The sequence below is a fragment of the Lepeophtheirus salmonis genome, chromosome 12 (assembly GCF_016086655.4).
Source record: "Lepeophtheirus salmonis chromosome 12, UVic_Lsal_1.4, whole genome shotgun sequence".
NCBI lineage: Eukaryota > Metazoa > Arthropoda > Copepoda > Siphonostomatoida > Caligidae > Lepeophtheirus > Lepeophtheirus salmonis.
Genome location: NC_052142.2, coordinates 802348 through 818394, shown reverse-complemented (window position 1 = coordinate 818394; position 16047 = coordinate 802348). Strand labels below are relative to the sequence as shown.

At 32.8% G+C, this 16047-nt stretch overlaps 1 protein-coding gene across 16 annotated transcripts in view; it reads left to right on the top strand.

Moving 5' to 3' along the window:
* The window catches only part of LOC121126852 (uncharacterized), a 178810-nt gene that overhangs the window by 68569 nt on the left and 94194 nt on the right, over window positions 1-16047 (top strand). For all 16 annotated transcript variants that reach the window (XR_011783044.1, XR_005867242.2, XR_005867243.2 and 13 more), the window contains one exon: window positions 14253-14296. Coding sequence is in view for 8 of the 16 variants with exons in the window: in XM_040722199.2 (XP_040578133.2) it covers window positions 14253-14296 (44 nt within the window). In the remaining 8 variants the exon portion in view is untranslated. The remainder of the gene's footprint in view (window positions 1-14252; window positions 14297-16047) is intronic.

The following is a 16047-nucleotide window of genomic DNA, read 5'->3' as shown; positions in this document are numbered from 1 at the left end:
TCTCCCTGAATTTAAATCAATATAATATGGGAAATTGAGTACAATATGGAGAAATCACCTCTATATATGACTTCCTCTGGAAGATCTTCAACACCAGCAAGGAATAGTATTTTATATTGTCAGATATACATCACAATCACAATTTATCCCAAATTTTTACAATTTTGTGAGTAATTTCATCCCTCTTTTGAATACAGAGCAGATTCATTAGTTATTTTAATCGTTAAAGAAACTACAAACAATTTATAAAGTAAATGTCCACACTTTCAAAATTTATCGATATCATTAGATTTATTTCTTGTTCGGGAGTCTAACCCGTATTTTAAATTAAGTTAATCGCTAACATTTGATTAAAATTTTCTTTGAATTCCCATTAATTATCTTACAATATTTCATATCATTGACTCGTATATACTTGATTATATCATGTCATTTATTCTTGTCGAGGTAATGACATCCAACATTTTTTTCTTTTCTAGATCTGTCGATCAATAGTATCGGTCCATTTCCTCTAATATATCTTATATAGCACCATTAGAATCTAAATCATTATTTCCGGAATCTATTTCCATTTTTATAATACTATGTACTTCTTCAACCTGAACTTCAAATATATGTAAGCTTTTATAGAAGTTTTACAATGTAATATTTGTTTATTCAAAATTTAATCTATATGAATCCAAGCCAGATTTGTCTTTTTCAAACATAATTGGTGAATTATACCTTCTTTCTTTCCTTTGGAATCTCTCTCGTCGTTCATTTTCAAACCATTTTATTATTTTGTTATGATAGTTCCGATATTCTTCGATTGTTGATATGAAGAAATTCATTATAATTTCTTAATCTTGCGCATATTGATCTTCTGTCCTCATCATCATATCACTCATCATTTGTATTAAAGAAACAGAAGCTCTTTCTCTATCTGTATCGTCTGTTTTCTCTTCCTCAACCTTCTGAATCCAACATCAGAATCCTCTTCGGTATTATTACATGGTTAATAGAAATACAAGATTAGACGATCAGGTAATCAGACTTGCTAGAACTTTCTATTTGATGTACCATACTAACTACTGGGCAAGACAGTACCGATTTTGACGAAAAACTCAACCAATCCTATTATATGACGTCACTATATCTAGAAATTTCAATTAGATGTATCCTACTGACTGCTTGGCCAGACCGGCTGATTTTTACAAAAAATGCAACCAATCATATTCTATGGCGTCACTACTAAAAAGTGTGGTGGAAGTCAAACATTACCCTTAAACGCTTTATGGTATAACCTTGTATTTCTATTAACCTTGATTAGTCCCAAACATGTAAGAATAAAAATAAATATACTGTTTTGTTACCACTTGTTACGTGCATATATTATGTTGATGTTTGACGAGAACCAGAAGGGATAGTGAATGGAATTTTGTGTGTGAGAAATATAGAATATGGTACTCTAGTTCAGATACAACTCAATATGGATATCGTTCAAGGAGTGTTACGATATTGACCTTTAAATTTGTTGATGCATATTATAGAGGAAGATGGGAGGATGGTAATTTGGTCCCAATAGCATTAAACAGAACGAGAAACCCAATATACATTATGGGCGTTTACATACCGTCGGTGATACAAAGTTCCTAGCAAAAAACTTAAGAGATATGAACTGGATACCTGAAAAAGAAAATATATTTGTGGCTGGAAATTTTAATGTGGCGGAAAAATATGGTAGGGATTTCACATCCATATTGGGTTACAAAAACAGTGGGTATCTAAGTGAATGGGAAAATAGAAATGAAATGATGAATATAGCAGATATTACAAATAACTACAAGCCAACATTTGAAAGAGAAAACGCCAAAAAACTCAACAAAAATTAGAAATAAAAATGGATAGAATAACGTCAAACAGACTGTCGGACCATTTCTTTCTCGAAGCCATGTTTAAGGAGGAGAACTACACAAAAAAGCCTAATTGATGGAAGCTAAACAAGAAGGTGTAGAAATGATTGAACATGACTTAGAAGCTGGATGGAATATTAGAAAGGCTTTAAATAAGTTCTACACAAGCACAAAAAAAAATTTAAAATCTGTTGGGAGCCGAAAAGATTATGAAAGAAGGAAAAAAGAAACTCAGATTAGTTCATTATTGGAAGAAGGAAACGATACAGGTCTGGTGAAGGAATTAGATGAGATAATAGAATATAAATAGCAAGGAGCAAGAGTTCGTGCAAGAATTTAAATAAAAAAATAAATTCCAATAATTTAAAACTTTTAAAACTCCTTGAGAAAAACAATGAATGAAAGAAAATGAACGAGATACTAGTGAATGGACAGAAGATAACATTCCCGCTGAAGATTGCAAAACATACGTGAGATTACTACGAAGAAATCTACCGATCCAAGAAACCGCTCATAAAAAGTACAAACAAATATTATCCCACATAAGGAAGAAATAGAATTAAACAAAATATTTACTGATTACGAAGTCCTTACATTTATTAAGAATAAGCTGAAAAATGATAAAGCACCAGAACCTTCAGGTCTTACTCCTGAGTTCTACAAAGGAGTACCAGAAATATCCAAATTCCTAGATGAATTATATAATGAATATTTTTTCGGAAATGGACCAGACCAAAGAGCAAAAAAGGGAATCATAATTATTTTCCTGAGAAAGGGAAAGATGTACAAAAAGTAGAAAACTGGAGTCGAGTAACTTTATTGGAAATAGAATATATAATTTACTATAGAAGTCTGACCAAAATGAAACCAATAATGGAAAGAGTAGTCCCAGATACTCACTTTGGCTTTAGAAAGGGAAGGCAAACGGAAAATGTAATAATGTCTCTCCAATCGATTGTTGAATTCTCGAAGTAAAGAACCCAAAGTTTTGTTTTTATCTTCTTAGATTTAAAAAAGCTTTCGATTCTAGAGAACATTCCTTTCCAATAAGTGAGATAAAAAATATAGGATTTCCACAATTATATTCTTATGCAATTAAAAACATACATTTATATTTGAAATAGATTTTTTTTTTAAATCGCAAAATAATTCATTGATATCGAAGGAGACCCATTCGTAGAATTGCAAAGAGGAATTGGAGATCCCAGAACATACGTTGGATAGATGAGAAAATATCTCACTCAATAAAAGAAGTCTAGAAGCACAAACTTGGGGTTCTTAATAAAATATAATGTAGGGATATGACAATACTCTCATGAATTAATCTTATTCTTCGATGTAACCCTTTTGACAAATTGAAGGCCCAAGATTGGAAAAGAAAGAGCATAGAGTTTGTCGGCACTCCAAAATCAATCAGTCATCGTAGACTCTTCTTCCCAAAGGCTAGATGTGGGCTCAGAATGATGGACCTAGAGTTTCACTGGGAAATTTTTATTTTCTCTTGGTACAAGAGAGCGCATCTTGTTGATTTCCTTGGAAACCACTTTACATGGATGCATACAGAGGGACCATCACAAATGCGCCGACATCATCTCCATGGAAGGAATTAAAACTATCCAACAACACCCTCAAGGTGTATTGGAGATCAGTGGTGGCAACGTCCCTCTAGTTGGAAACCCAGAGGTAAATATAGGTATTCCTAATAAGATCAAAGAGGAGCTGGGTCTTAACACCATAAATGATATAATTACCAAGGATATAATCAACCATCCGATCTTGAGTATGCTACGCGATTCCTTCCTAAGGATCTTCAAGCCAACCAAACAAAAACTTCAGCTAAAAGTTGCACTTAATATTAATAACAAAGCAATTAAGGAGGGTTGAGAAAAAAACACTCTCCAAACGATCTCTGCATCCCTTTCAATGCAAAATAAAGGATAGAATGATCCAGAAACAATATATGAGGTCATTATTCGATTCATATGTCACTCCTGAGCAGTTCTACCTGAGATACCAGATCGCCTTTGAAGTGTATCATAGAGAGTTGCAAAGACTGCAACAAAAATAAAACGCTCGCCTATGTATTCCGTGACAGTGAATATCTACAAGGAATATGGTTTATAATGGCTGAACGACTCCCTCACTACCTAGTGGGAGGGCCCACCCAAAAGTTAAAAAAATATGGTTTTAACGGCATGGCTCTTCTGTTCAGAATTGGATCCAAATCCATTGCAAAACATGATTGCAAGGTCCATTATGAAAACATTTAACTTTACAAAATATAGCTTACACTGCTCTTAATTAATTTCGCTTTTTATAATGCGTGTTGTGATTGTATTTTCAATTAGATATTTAGTTATTTATTTGTAAGATGCTGTTTCTTATTAGGTGTATAGGTTATTATAGGTATATACTAAGTTGTCTTTGTGAGCGAAAAAGAAAAAATAAATGAATAAATTATGTTAATGTTTTATTCATATTTACTACTCAGTTATTGTTTTTTTGAGTACCAAATATCTAACAAATTTTTATTTAATATTTTTTTATTATTCATTTATTTCTAATAAGAAAATCTATTACATCTAGAGGTGTAAAAAATATGGCATTGTATTGTTGCAAGACTTTTTATAGTTTTAACATGAACAGTGTTTTTTTATTTGCAATAGCTGTTATCATTAATGTTTTAATCTTATAAAAATAAGAACTCATTATACAGTAATTCCAGTGCGTGAAGACGAAGAGTAACACCGATGACTGTGTGGGAGTTATTAGGCAAGGACACAGATAACATGACTTTATATTTGTATGGATCATGTTTTACGGGCACTTACTGATTATTGGATCAACTTATTTGGTGTTTATTAACATTAATTAATTGAAGGGTATTGACTTGCTATTATAAAGGGTTTTTCATTCAAAGCGCTTACATTTTTTTTTAAATGAAACGAAAACGGTTTGAGATATCGACGATTTCTTTATTTGCCGTTAAAATATATTCAAGTTAATTTATGAATAAAATTCAATATTGTTTGAATGACCACCACGTGCTCGTTTAACGAAGTCCAATCGTTGAACCCAATTTTTGACTACTTGTCCGCATAAATTGGCGGAAACTGCAGCAATTTCGTGTTGAATATTTGTTCGGAGCTCTAGTAACGTCGACAGATTATTGGTGTAGACCAGGGCTTTCACGTGACCCCAAAGAAAATGGTCTAGAGGTGTTAAATCGCACGAGCGAGGCGGCCAATTTACTGGTACATTTCTGGAGATAAGACGCTCACCAAACTTACTCTTCAATAAATTGATTTTAACATTTGCTGTGTGTGAAGTGGCACCGTCTTGTTGAAACTACTTGTCGTCCAAGTCCATATCTTCCAATTCAGGCCAAAAAAAAAATCGGTTATCATGGCGCGGTAACGATTTCCATTCACAGTAACGTGGCGATTATCATTGTCGGTGAAAAAGTACGTCCCAATGACACCGCCAGCATGCAATCCACACCAAATAGTAATTTTTTGGGGATGTAATGGCGCCTCATGAATCATGTGTGGGGTTTTTCAGGCGCAATAGCTCATATTTTGCTTGTTAACAAAGCCATTGAGCCAAAAATGTGCCTCATCGCTGAAGATGATTTTACGTTGAAAATCAGGATCATTTTCGAATTTTCCTTCAGTCCATTTTACGAACTCCCTACGTATGAAGTGTCACAAAGATGCCTAACGATTAAGAACGGCACAAATATACAAATTTGGGTCATCTTGAATTGATGCGCTTGCGGCAGCAATATTTTTACACTTCGTCCATTTCTTTGTCTCACTGGCACAGGAACATTATGTAGCTTGTATGTGGACACAAATTTTTTCACCAAACGTTGAATTGTTGATTTTGCAAGTCGATAACGTTGAACATAAATTGGCAGTAACGATCTTAAACTTTGGATCAAAGACTCACCACTTTGTAATACATTTTAATAATTTGCAAGCGTTGCTAGAGTGTGTACTGCTCCATGATAAAACAACAGTTGTTGTTGGGCACAGATGTTAAACAAATACTAACAAGTATGACGTTGTTTTTTAAACATATCCACGTAAAATGTGAGCGTCCATTTTGAAAACCCATTTATTATGCATATATATCTAAATCTATGTGTTTCAATATGAGTGAATACACCTTTTGTTTATATGAACTTATTAATTATGTCCATATAACAAATGTGAACTTTAATCCGTATATGTGAAATTTTGTTGAGCTTATATATATTTACAAATTTATATATATTAGTGTATCAGGTAACATACTTTATGAATACACAATTGAGAAGTAAGAATTTCGAGATGAGAATTCTTTGAAATTCTATCCAAAAAATAAGACTTTTTAATTACTTCAATTTTACCTCTTAGCAGAGGACTCAACAAAGTTCCAAATGGCAAAACTGAAGATGGTCATCTCGGATCCTGTTTATACCATAAAAATAGTGAGGGACTAAGTCCATCCTTAAAAGAAAAGGATTTTCTTCATCTTCTAGCTGCTTGTAGAAAATCAAATGACACGTCATGAAATTTAAGCTGCCCTCCTCCAAAACTTTTTTCAAATTGTCAAGATATTTATTTTATGTTTCCTTTTTTTTGGACATACCGGCAGATCTTATTTTCCACAAATACAATTATACCTATTTAACAGTTTAAACTGCCTTTTAAATTCTTTATATACGACCTTTAATTTATTATCGCTTCATTTTTAGGGTTTATTTGTTTTTATTGAAGTATAGTTATAGGTTTATTTTTACATTCGTATCAGTAGTTGATGGAGTCTACATACCATGAAGGCTTTTGGGATACAACCTCTCGACTTTTTCTTCTTGACTCCAGGGTGCTATTGGCTGTACTTTGGACACTGATCAGTGTCGAAATTGCTGCGGCTGATCTCGATTAGACAACCAAATATCTTCTCTTCTTGTCTAAAGGTAATAGGTGTATGTTGTTGGCTGTATAATACCGGTGGAATGTATCTGACTATACCTTGAAATTAATTAAGATAGTATTATGCTCTAATATAGAGGAGGATCTTACAACTCTGCGCAGAAGATTTGTGGAGCTCAGATACGAGATCAAGAATGCAGAAGGGATCAGTGTCCAAAGTGCCGCCAATAACACCCTGGAGTCGGGAAGAAAAAGTCGAGTAGACGCATCTCTAAAGTCCGCCCCTTTAGAGCATATTACTACTTTAAATAATTTTTAAAGCGTGGCAAAAAACATTGCACCGTTATTACTCAGCCAACAGTATGCACCTTTAGACGAGTAGAGAGGATTTTTGGATGCATGTCTAACCGAGATCAGACGCAGCAATCTAGAAAAATTCTTGGAAATGAAATACTCTACAAGTATAGAAATATGTCAAAAAAAAATGTCAAAGGTTTGGTTCATGTCATGCAAACAAGTAATGTCCAGCTAATAGCAAGAAGTGCCATTATGCTGACAATATAAGACATTTCAAATCTCAATGTCATAAAATGAAGAGTAATAGTAATATTCCTGCAAAGAATCAACGTATGAAAGTAATGGAAGTATACTACAATCATGAATGAGAGTGATGAATTTGCATACGTTGATGCGATTTCTGATACAGGAGCAACTGAGTCACAGATCCCCTTAAATATCATAAGGGAAATCGGTTTGAATGTCGATCAACAAAAGAAAGTGTGAATAGTAGCTGCTGGAAATGACATATTAAAATGTGAAGGTATGGTGAATCTATCTATTAAGATTCAGGACAGACAAGTCAATGGTGTCCCTTATGTAACTCCTCATGTTAACGAATTTCTTTCGTTGTACCTGTTGGTCACCAAAGGAATTATACACAAAGGCTTTCCGTATTTACATTATGAGGAAGCTAGAGCTAGACTTACTAAATTTGAACTATCACATGAGAATAGAACATCAGAATGGGAGGAATGCAAAGGAAATCTTGTTAGAAAATACTAAACTGTATTTAATGTCGAAGAATTCAGTCCAATAAAAGGAAAAGAGGATTAACTTCAAATTAAACAAAGTTATGGGGAGAGCTAAGAAGTAGAAGACGTCAGCATTGAATCCGTTTACAAAGCTGCAAGAGAGGACAAGAGTTATCAATTAGACTGCAAGATGATAAAAGAGTAAAATCTTATCAAGAAAATTCCTCAAGATCATTATGAGCATCTGTATGAAAGATTTTGGGTTCATTTATCCATGGAGGAGAATGATAAGGAATCTATCAAATTATTCAATGCAAATTGTTTGGTTATACCTACGAATTTAAGATCTAAAATTAAACAAAATGTCGACAGCAGTTATCAAAGAATGACTAGAACGGTGGAAAGGATCTGATCTCTTTTTTACTGGCCAGGATTCCAAAATGAGATCAAGCAGGTAGTCATATGAACAATGTCAAAAGTATAGTGCAAGTCAAACCCGAGAACCAATAATAAAAACAGATGAGTTCATTGTCCATACGAATCGACTTCAGCAGGTCTCTTTGAATATGGTAACAATTTCTTCCATGTACACGTTGATAGATACATGGGATAGCCATCTCTGACACATTACAGAAGATCCCCATGTTCAGAAGATATTGTAAATTCTCTTAAAAGTAATATGTCAATTTTTGATTTACCTAAAATAATAAGGACGGACGGCGGACTACAGTATAAGTCCATGGTGTATAAGGAATTTTGTAGAAGTCATAATATTATTCATGAGACATTGAGTGCTCATTATTCCCAGAGTAATGGACACGCAGACGCTGCAGTTAAATCTATGAAAAGACTCGTAAAAAAATATTAGAAAATGGAAAGTTGGAGGCACAGAATTTCCATAGTGCTTTATTGGAGTGGAGAAATACTCCAGGGCAAGATGGACTCTCAAGGCAGAGTGGTTGTTCGGAAGGAAAATGAGAACATTAACTCCTGCCCATAAATCACAATACGATCGTATTGGGGATTATAAATTTAAGAAATCGGCAAAGGCAAGACAAGTGTTTAACGATAAACCTAAAGCCAACAGAGATGATAGATCAATACTCCTTCCTCAATTAGAAATGAGTGAATATGTTGCATTTCAAAATCCAATCTCAAGAGAATTGAATACTACTGGCATCATCGAATCAGTGAGGAAGAATTGTGAATGCTACATCGTCCAGGAAACGAATGAAGGAACATACTTGAGAAGCCTAAGATTCTTAAAGAAACGTATTCAAAATCTGGAAACGAAATTAGATGAAGTGTCGGATTGTGAAGCTCATGAATTGAGGAGAGGTCAGCGCAAAGCTCAGACACCTCATCGTTTTAGGACTTAAAGGCTTTATAGGGAAGTTTTTGTATTTCATAGAAGTTACATCACAAATGTTTGAGTACTTAATGTTTGCTTAGTGAGAGATTTATTTTAATATAATCAGTGTTACTTCGAGAGTATTACTCGCATGTTGTACCAGTCTTATTTGTTTAACAGTATAGAATAGTATAGAGAGCGGGAGTTATCCCATAAACCATAAAACTTCTTTAGAGCTCAATAAAAAAAAATCCCTTCTTTCCCCCTCCCTCAATCCCTTTCTGAGTTCATCTTCTTTTTCTTGGATTATGCCATCTCATTTTCATTTTGACAAAAATTCCGTCTTCCCAAGATTAATTGAAAGGCTCGACTTCCTTCAGAAACTTGGAAATACTTCAAATAAAGAGTTTATAGATTTCAGTATCTAATTTTCGGACCTTGCAAGAAACAAAGTAACATCATTTGTAAACTGGAAACATTTTTATGACATATTTGTCACTTTTAGACTTTCGATTCTCTAGTCTCCCATAAGCATCTTGCATATACTGTTAATTAATAGAATAAAGAGGGATGTTGAATGTAGATCACTTTGCTAAGCTCCCCTGACAATCAAAAACATTTTTGGGGGTATTCCCTTCTGGTAAATCAATATTTGATAAAGCACTTCGTCGAATAGCTGACGCAATTTTTATGAAACTATTAGGAAAGCTATAACTGAACAGTTGCTCTATTTTGAGAAAATATGGCAGAGAAATCGACCAGAAGGGCTATCTATTTTTATACAGTATTACAACTACCTTCGGGTTAAGTATACCCTTATGAGTCTAATAGGATGTGTTAAGTTTAGAAATTGGTGGATAACTTTTAACATAATCCCAACTCCCATTTTTTTAAGAATCAGTACTATAGATCCAGAGCTAATAAAATATCGATGCAATATTATAATTTAAAAAATATCACTAAAAATTTGCTCTAGGATTGGTTCCAGTTTTTGTCAAAAATATTCGAAGGGTATTACTGACATGCCTGGAAACTTAAAATTCTTGTTGTTGTCTGAATGAACTTTAAAATTTCATGTCTAGTAATGGGTGAGTATAATTTTTCAAATACATTTCCATTTCTAAAGTTGATACAGTACTTTTTTTTCCTTTTTTAGGAACCCTGTTAAAGGACAATAATGCTACCTACCTTCCTGTATCTTGAGTTTAGGGAAAAACTACATAATTTTTTTTATAAGCAGTTGTGACATCCATATAGTTTTTTATATAAATTACAATTGGATCTAAGATCAGAAAAATTCTATGTTTAAATACTTTTTTTTTATTTATATATAATTGGCATCATTATTTGACACCTTATATCCACGTGCATCTCTATCTGATTTTTGGTGATTTTGAGATCTTCTCCAATGAAGCTTTCTTATTATTTATTCCCTATATTAGAGAATCTACTTTTTGAGGCCAATGAATACTGTAGATTGCACAAAATGTTGTTCCTCTTTTAAGGAAGAAGATATGTACCACAAAATAATTCCTTCCAGATCTGAAACCACAATCTTGAGATCTTTTGAGTACAATCCGTGCGCGTGAAAACTCCCCCAGGAGAAAACTGTCCTTGGAAGATTGTCCAGGAGAAAATTGCTAGTTAAAAATTATCGCCAAAGCATCAAATACACAAAAGGAACCCTTCTAATATCAAATGCCCTCGGATTGCACGGGGTACTTCAGGTTACATCTGGATCCTTAAAAACCACCACCAAAGCATCACATATATCCAAGGAACCCCTTTAATATCAATAAATAGTTTGAAGCCCTCGGGTTGGGCGTGGAAATCTTGGTAGTGTCAAAAACCAAGTGATATGAACCGAATCAACAAGGTGCATGTCTCACATTCGCTAATTTAAAAAAAAAATCTTATAGGCTATGTGAGTTCAATTTATACTTCTGTAGTATTACTTCAGCACACCTATATTGTTGACATTTTTCTTAACCCTTCCTCATGACATATGCAATATAATCATTATGTAAATTTTCAAAAGATTAAAAACGTGATGCCCTTTTGTGGAACGAGGAAGATATTTTATATTTTGTACTTTCCTTAAGATGGATCTGGCATTACCAAAGTACCTGTCCTTTTACAACCTCCGTGACTATAATGGTGTTCCCACAAAAATCTGGGAACTTGTGTCTAGTTCGTAATAATCAATTTATAAACATAATTGACTGTAACATACACATATTCATAAATACTATCTTTAATGTAAATTTCAGAGCAATCTGAGCACTGAATTTTTTCTTTGTTTTATGATCTCCACATTTATCCTTATACTATCAAAGTCAATACATCGAATTACTTTTGTTACTAATTTTCTTTATATATGGCACGTATCATGCAAATTAATATTCAGGTTTTTTTGGTGTCATATTACTTATTTTTACAAAATGACATAGTTAGTTCAAAATGAAAGTAACAGTTTTTGCCTTTGGATGAATTTCAGAACGTTTATCACTAGAATGGCGAAAATTCGAATAAAGGATTTTTTTTTGGAAATGCTTTAAAAGAAAGTTAAAACATTGCATGGTAAGAGTTCATGATAATTCAGACTTCGAAAATGTGACAATTCATAAATTTATCAATGAACACTGTCTTGAGGCGACAAATGATGGATAAAAGACTATTGAATTTAAAAAGGATCTGAAATAAAATTCTAAAGCCAACCATCATCTATCAACATACTATCTTATCTGCAATAACATGTCAAATCTTAGTCAGAGAACTATTGCAGAGCTATCTGCACTAATAAATATATCCAGATGTGTTAGAAGCTGACAATATGAGACTTCCAATTTCGCATCTGCTTCTCTCTCTCGGACAGGATATTCCATTCAAACCCAGTTTGCAGTATTGCAAGAGAATGTATAAAATTTTCTACTATATGATTCTGGTGATAATAAACAATATCGAATTCTTATATTTGGTACAAATCCAGGATTGGAAGACCTTGCAAAGTATAAAATATTGGCAATAGATCAAACTTTTAAAATCGTACCATGCACATCCTATGAATTCCTTACAATTGACACAATCGTCATAAGTACTTCTATCCAAAAAATAATTGCACTTCTACGAAGTAAAACAGAATATATATACTTAATATTATATCAAAAATTAAAGGAAATTATTTCAGAAGCTCCTGACTCTGTTCTAGTAGATTTTGAAATTGTCCCTATCAATGCACGTCAGACTATTTTTCCTAATTGTGAATAAAATAGTTTTTTTGTTTTTTTTTTCATTTCTCTTAAAATTTATACAAAAAATTTGTGGATCTTAGCCTTAAACAATGTTATCACAGAGAAAGTGACTTCAGTTTAAGAATAAGACAACTTTCCTCGTTCGCATTTCTACCACAAAATAATGTGATGGATATATTTGAAGAATTAACTGAAGATGAAACAATTCCCATAAAATTTATTGCATATTTCGAATTGATATACGTTGGAAAATTAAGAGGAAGAAGAACCAACATGCAATGAGATGCACCAAAATACCCCATCAATTTATGGAATGTGTTTGAACGAACAAAAAAGGGAGAGCCCAGGACGAACAATGAGGTAGAAGGATCCCATAATGCAATTAATAAGTGTGTTACATCTTTGCATCCTAATCATAGACATCTAATTGAAGCATTTAATGAAGAAGAATTTTTGTCCGGATTGAAGCTTATTCAACATTATAGAGGTGATATTTTTCAACAAAATAAAAAATATAAAGAAATTAATCAATGTATTCTGAATATTGTTAGAAAATATGACGATAAAATTTTATACTTAAAACATTTATCATATAATTTGCATTTATTTTAGATGTTTAAAAATTATTTAAAAAAAATTTTTGTATTAATTTATGTAAGAATTTATAAAATATATATATATTGTTTAAACAAAATTATAATCAGTAAAATTTTATTTTATTTACCATTTACCGACAGGATTAGATAAATTATTTCCAACAGAAATACTTAAATAAGAACTTAAAGACATCGAAAATAGCTTTTTATAATGAACCAAAACCGTTTTTGGCCTTCGTGGACCTCATTTGCTGTCGTCCATCTAAATCTTTTTTCCACTCTTGATATTTTCGTAGGGTATTTTGTACAAGTAAACTCTTCTTACTATAACAGCGAGGGATATATCTCCGACTATGTAATCACAAGATCCATCTGATTAACTTTCGTTTTGCATAAACACAATGTATTCGAAACTTCAGAGTTCGAGCCACGACCAACAACCTTAGCGCCTTTACCCGAAAAGATTTTATGGAGTGAAATTCAATTGTTTTTGCAACCCTTTTAACGATATCTGATCTAGACAATAATCACTAGATGGGACAGAGCCAGCTTTTTTTTAAATTAATAATTTAAAGAATTCCTAACGAATTCCTTTAGAATCACTATTTCACTTACTTTTTCTTCTAGGATGACGTCATGTTCAATGTCATCAGGAGATTTTTGGTGGTCAGAACCTGAGAAACCGTTGAGTGTGACAACTCCAACATGTTTTTGATATATTCTACTACAAACCTTGATAGCTGACCTGTGCTACTCTCTGAAAATATCTCATTGTTTGGCCCTCACTTATTTCTTTGAGGGGAAGAAGCCACCCACTGTAGGAATGACACCCTTTCAACATTTGACGACCCAGATGCGTAATAAACTTTTAGTGACTTACTTAATCACTTTATAATATTATTATAAATAGAAGAATTAATAGTATATTTTTTCACTAAAATATTGCATTATATTTCAGCAAAAAGATCAATACATATCATTTCCATAATCTTTCAAAAATGAATTATGTATGAATGATTGATTCTTCGTTTTATTACAATGGAAAATCACCCTATCATATCTAGCCCATTACGAAGGGGCACTAAAAACAAAATGAACGCATTATTTATAAATTTTATGGTTAAAAAAATTATTTTATGTATTTTTGAATTTTTACTTTATCTATAATACTTTTAATTATAATTTCTGATACAACATTTCATATTTTTTTAGGTTTTGGTGGGTGCACAACTATTACAAAATGCAACAAAAAAGGGGTTAGTAATTTAAAGTGTTCTTATCAATAACTTTTTTGCTGTTTATTTATTATTATTATTTTTTTTTTTTTGAATTTATAAATGATTTAACTTTCAATAAATAAAAGGAATAAACTCCAAGGTAAAACTTAGTTCTACTAAAAAAATAAATTCGCAATCAGAAAACGATAAGGCTCCAAATGAAGAAGATATTATAAAATCAGGCAATGTAACAAAGAATATACATCATATGCAAGCGACCTGTAGTACCATCAATACTGAATCAAAAAACAGCCACTTTAGCCTAAAGAGAGTACCTTGAGGGTCATCGTCATTATCCATTTCTCCCGAAAATGTTTTTCTGACATCTGACAATGTGTCTATAATGACGATTGATTTTTGAAAAGGCTTTGATACTCTCTCTCATAAATTCCTAATTGAAACGTTACTAAATAATAATTTGGTGTTTTTAGCGTCAAGATGGTTGGTAGCTCTACTAGTTATATCACAAACCATAGTTCAGTATGGAAACAAATACGCTTTGTTCCTCTGCTCCACTTTTTATTATGTGCATCGACCCTTTAATCCAAAAATTAACATGGATGGTGACATTATTAGTTTTTCTACCCTTTCGTTCCACCCAAAATGTCTTTGTTATGCAGATGACTTGACCATGGTTTTTTTAGGGATATACTACCGAACTTTACATCTGCTAGATGTTTTTTCCATAGTTTCTGAACTAAAAATAAACCTTGAGAAAACCAAAATACAGGGCCAATATCGTGGAATCCTTGATAAAGCATGGTCAACCTTTAACATGATAGAAACCATGATATTATTAAGGTCTTGGATTGGAACCAAAAAATTGGTTAAAAAATGAGAAAAAATCCCCTGTTTGATTGGGCGGGCAAGTGGCTTTTTTTTCAACCTTCAATCTTAACACCTGAGAAAAAGTTGGAGCTTGGAACATGTATATAATTTCAAAACTGAATCATCTTTTACCAGTAACTCCCTATGATGAAGAAATTGCCACACAGATTCTCATGATGGAGATGACGTTCTTAAAATAAAATAAGAAAAAAATAAAATATCGGTGAAGAGAATTCGTAATTCCCTAAAATATGGCAGTCGTTCCGTCATATCTTTTAATATTTTTGGGAATTGCCTAACTCCTACTGGATATGGCAACTTTGGACGGAGGAACATTTCTGGAGTGCTCATTTCTCAATGTTTTTAAATAACAAGTAGAAGAGTGAGGCATAGAAATGTCAGAAGAATTTGGGAAAAGTTGACAAAATATTTGGAAAGGATGAAGAGACTTTCAAAGGGGGTTGTTGATATCTTTTGCTCTTTAGAAAATCCTTTAGGTAGGAAATTCCTACCACAGGTTATCTCAGTGATATGAAAATCTGGGCAAGTAGACTCGATTATACAGGCGAAACAGTAAATTTAGGTGAGCTGATAAATAGAAATGGCCTTCGAACAGTACAAGTTAGCTTTTCTGAGTGATGTTCCAGTTCCAAGACCTGCATTGCCGATACGTCTTCGATTGTTTTTTGATAGTTATCGGATCTTCATAAATCCAGTCCCACACTGACATTGGAGCCTTTTCTTAAATAACTGGAAAGAAAGGCAATAAATACCCTGTAAAGAAAAGCATAGGCGTTATAAAAAATTACTAACTATCATCATCAGAAAAATTGCTTCAGTATAGAATACTGGCAGGTAGCTTAGAAGTAAGAGCAAAGTTTTTTTACGTAGATAAAAGAATA